The sequence below is a fragment of the Palaemon carinicauda genome, chromosome 7, assembly GCF_036898095.1.
Source record: "Palaemon carinicauda isolate YSFRI2023 chromosome 7, ASM3689809v2, whole genome shotgun sequence".
NCBI lineage: Eukaryota > Metazoa > Arthropoda > Malacostraca > Decapoda > Palaemonidae > Palaemon > Palaemon carinicauda.
The window spans coordinates 18,547,270-18,549,769 of record NC_090731.1 but is presented as its reverse complement, the minus strand read 5'-3'; the positions used below and the strand labels follow the sequence as shown (position 1 = coordinate 18,549,769).

At 32.6% G+C, this 2,500-nt stretch overlaps 1 protein-coding gene across 2 annotated transcripts in view; it reads left to right on the top strand.

The window, feature by feature from the left end:
* The first annotated feature begins 1,049 nt into the window (after window positions 1–1,049).
* LOC137643890 (transient receptor potential channel pyrexia-like) overlaps window positions 1,050–2,500 on the top strand; it is a 12,942-nt gene continuing 11,491 nt past the window's right edge. Inside the window, exon 1 of one of the 2 annotated variants that reach the window (XM_068376631.1) lies at window positions 1,050–1,227. Coding sequence is in view for 1 of the 2 variants with exons in the window: in XM_068376630.1 (XP_068232731.1) it covers window positions 2,299–2,379 (81 nt within the window). In the remaining variant the exon portion in view is untranslated. Of the gene's footprint in view, window positions 1,228–1,902; window positions 2,380–2,500 lie in introns of those variants that run through there. The other variant, XM_068376630.1, reaches the window with a different exon arrangement.

Here is a 2,500-nt window from a genome sequence, read left to right as displayed (position 1 = left end):
GGTTTTTCATACTACAAGTGTTTAAGTATGTGCATACTCTCGCTGTATCATATATATTGTAAAAAAAGAAAAAAAAATTATTCAATACATCAATCCTCTAGATGAAGTCAATGAGGCGATACCTGCCAGGATATACTCAATATTTTCTTTTTTTCCTTGTGGTTTATTTCATATCACATACACACATAAATATATATATATATATATATATATATATATATATATATATATATATATGGGTGTGTGTATAAACACTATATAATAAAGAGCAAGTCTCAGGTTATATATATATATATATATATATATATATATATATATGTATATATATATATAAAAAACCAGAGACTTACTCTTAATTATATAGTGCTTATACACACACCCATATATGTATATATATATATATATATATATATAATAAAGAGCAAGTCTCTGGTTATATATATATATATATATATATATATATATATATATATATGTATATATATATATATATATATATATATATATATATATATGTATATATATTGTAAATGTAGAATAAAAAACCTGCTTGAGTTTAGAACTTTCTCTCTCTCTCTCTCTCTCTCTCTCTCTCTCTCTCTCTCTCTCTCTCTCTCTCTCTCTCTCTCTCTCTCTCTCTCTCTCTCTCTCTCTCTGTTGCATTATCTATATGATTATTTATTTATCTAATTACCTACTTTATACTCCGCATAAAATGTCCCTCTAACCGAAGAGTATTGATTAATTCGTTTGCCTAAATCCGTCTCTATTTACGCTCCGAACAACAGAATCTTCAATTTTCCTAATTTTTATAATTCTAAAGAACACGATTTTTTAAGAAGACTGATCAAATTACGCTATTCATTTTTATGATCTTTTTATCCTCGTCGTTTTGTCAATAGAATAATGTCCATAGAAGAATTCTGCGCAATGCAAGTAAACTTTCTTAATATTTTGCCCACGTTGACGAATGCAGCGAATGTTATTAAAGAACCTACGTGCTTAGTGCCCGGATTTGTAAGTACGTAAAACTGCCTCTAGACTGTTTGGAGTATAAGACAGTCGCTTGGTGAGGTTGTTGGTAAGCAGACAAGTATTCTAGTGTTTGTGCTATACCGTGCGACGAAGGGACTCTTCTCTTTGATTCGATGCGTGATTTCAAGTGATTGATTGATTGATTTGAAGTTCTCTGGCATCCTGACATCGAAGATCATTGACTGATTTCAAGTGAGCTAATTTCTCTATTTCTTATTTGTTTATTCTTTGGTCTTATGGATGTATATCCCAAATCAAAGAACGTAGGTCGTATTAATGCGAGATGTTCATGACAATAGGCTGTTATATTTTGTCTTAGTTTGCAGCTAGGCTTTCGCAAAGGCCTTTGAGCATGTAATGTCTTTCCTACAATTTCCAGTGATATACAGAAATCCTTTGATTGTGGTCAGGAATTTCGTGCGATTAACCTTAATGTTAGTGCTGCCTTTAACCACGTTAATCAAAAGGACCTTATTTTCAAACATAAACAGATGGGAGTACTTATTCCTTTTCTATGCAACATTATTGAATTTCAAGTAATAGATTAAAAAGATAGTTGTTGGTGGGCACCATAGTGAGTCTAGGAATGTAAAATCTGGTGTTCCTCAAGGCTGTGTACTTGGCCATTAACTTTTCCCATTATATTATTATCATGATTACTAGTCAAGCTACAACCCTAGTTGGAAAAGCAAGATGCTATAAGACCAAGGGCTCCAACAGGGAAAATAGCCCAACGAGGAAAGGACACAAGAAAATAGATACGCGATATAAGAAGTAATGAAAAATTGAAATAAAATATCTTAAAAACATTAGCGACATTAAAACAGATAATTCATATATAGACTATAAAAAGACTTATGTCAACCTGTTCAACATAAAAACATTTCCTGCAAGTATGAAATTTTGATGTTTTACTGATTCAACAACCCGATTAGGAAGATAATTCCACAACTTGGTCACAGCTGGAATAAAACCTCTAGAATACTATTTAGTATTGAGCCCCATGACGGAGAAGGCCTGACTATTAGAATTAACTGCATGCCTAGTATTACGAAGAGGATGGAACTCTCCAGGAATATCTGAATGTAAAGGACTGTCATATTTATGAACAATCTTATGCAACATGCATAATGAACTAATTGAACGACTGTGCCAAATGTATCTTAACCTGAAAAATAAGTTTGTTACATATGCAGATGATGCTACTTTCCTTGCATTGCTTCCATCACCTGAATGTAGATCTGTGTTAGATAAAATTAGTGCATGGTGAAAATTATGATGGATGCAGATGAACAGAACTTGCAGTTTAATTGTCAGCAAGATCTACAAACAGAGTCAATACAGGTAATTAACTCTGTCTACATATATAAGGTTGGCCGGACAGCTGTACAGTTTAGGCCACTTCTGCGCATGACGTCATCAACGCCTTTGCCTTAAAAGAACGCTGGCAAATTTACCTTCCTTA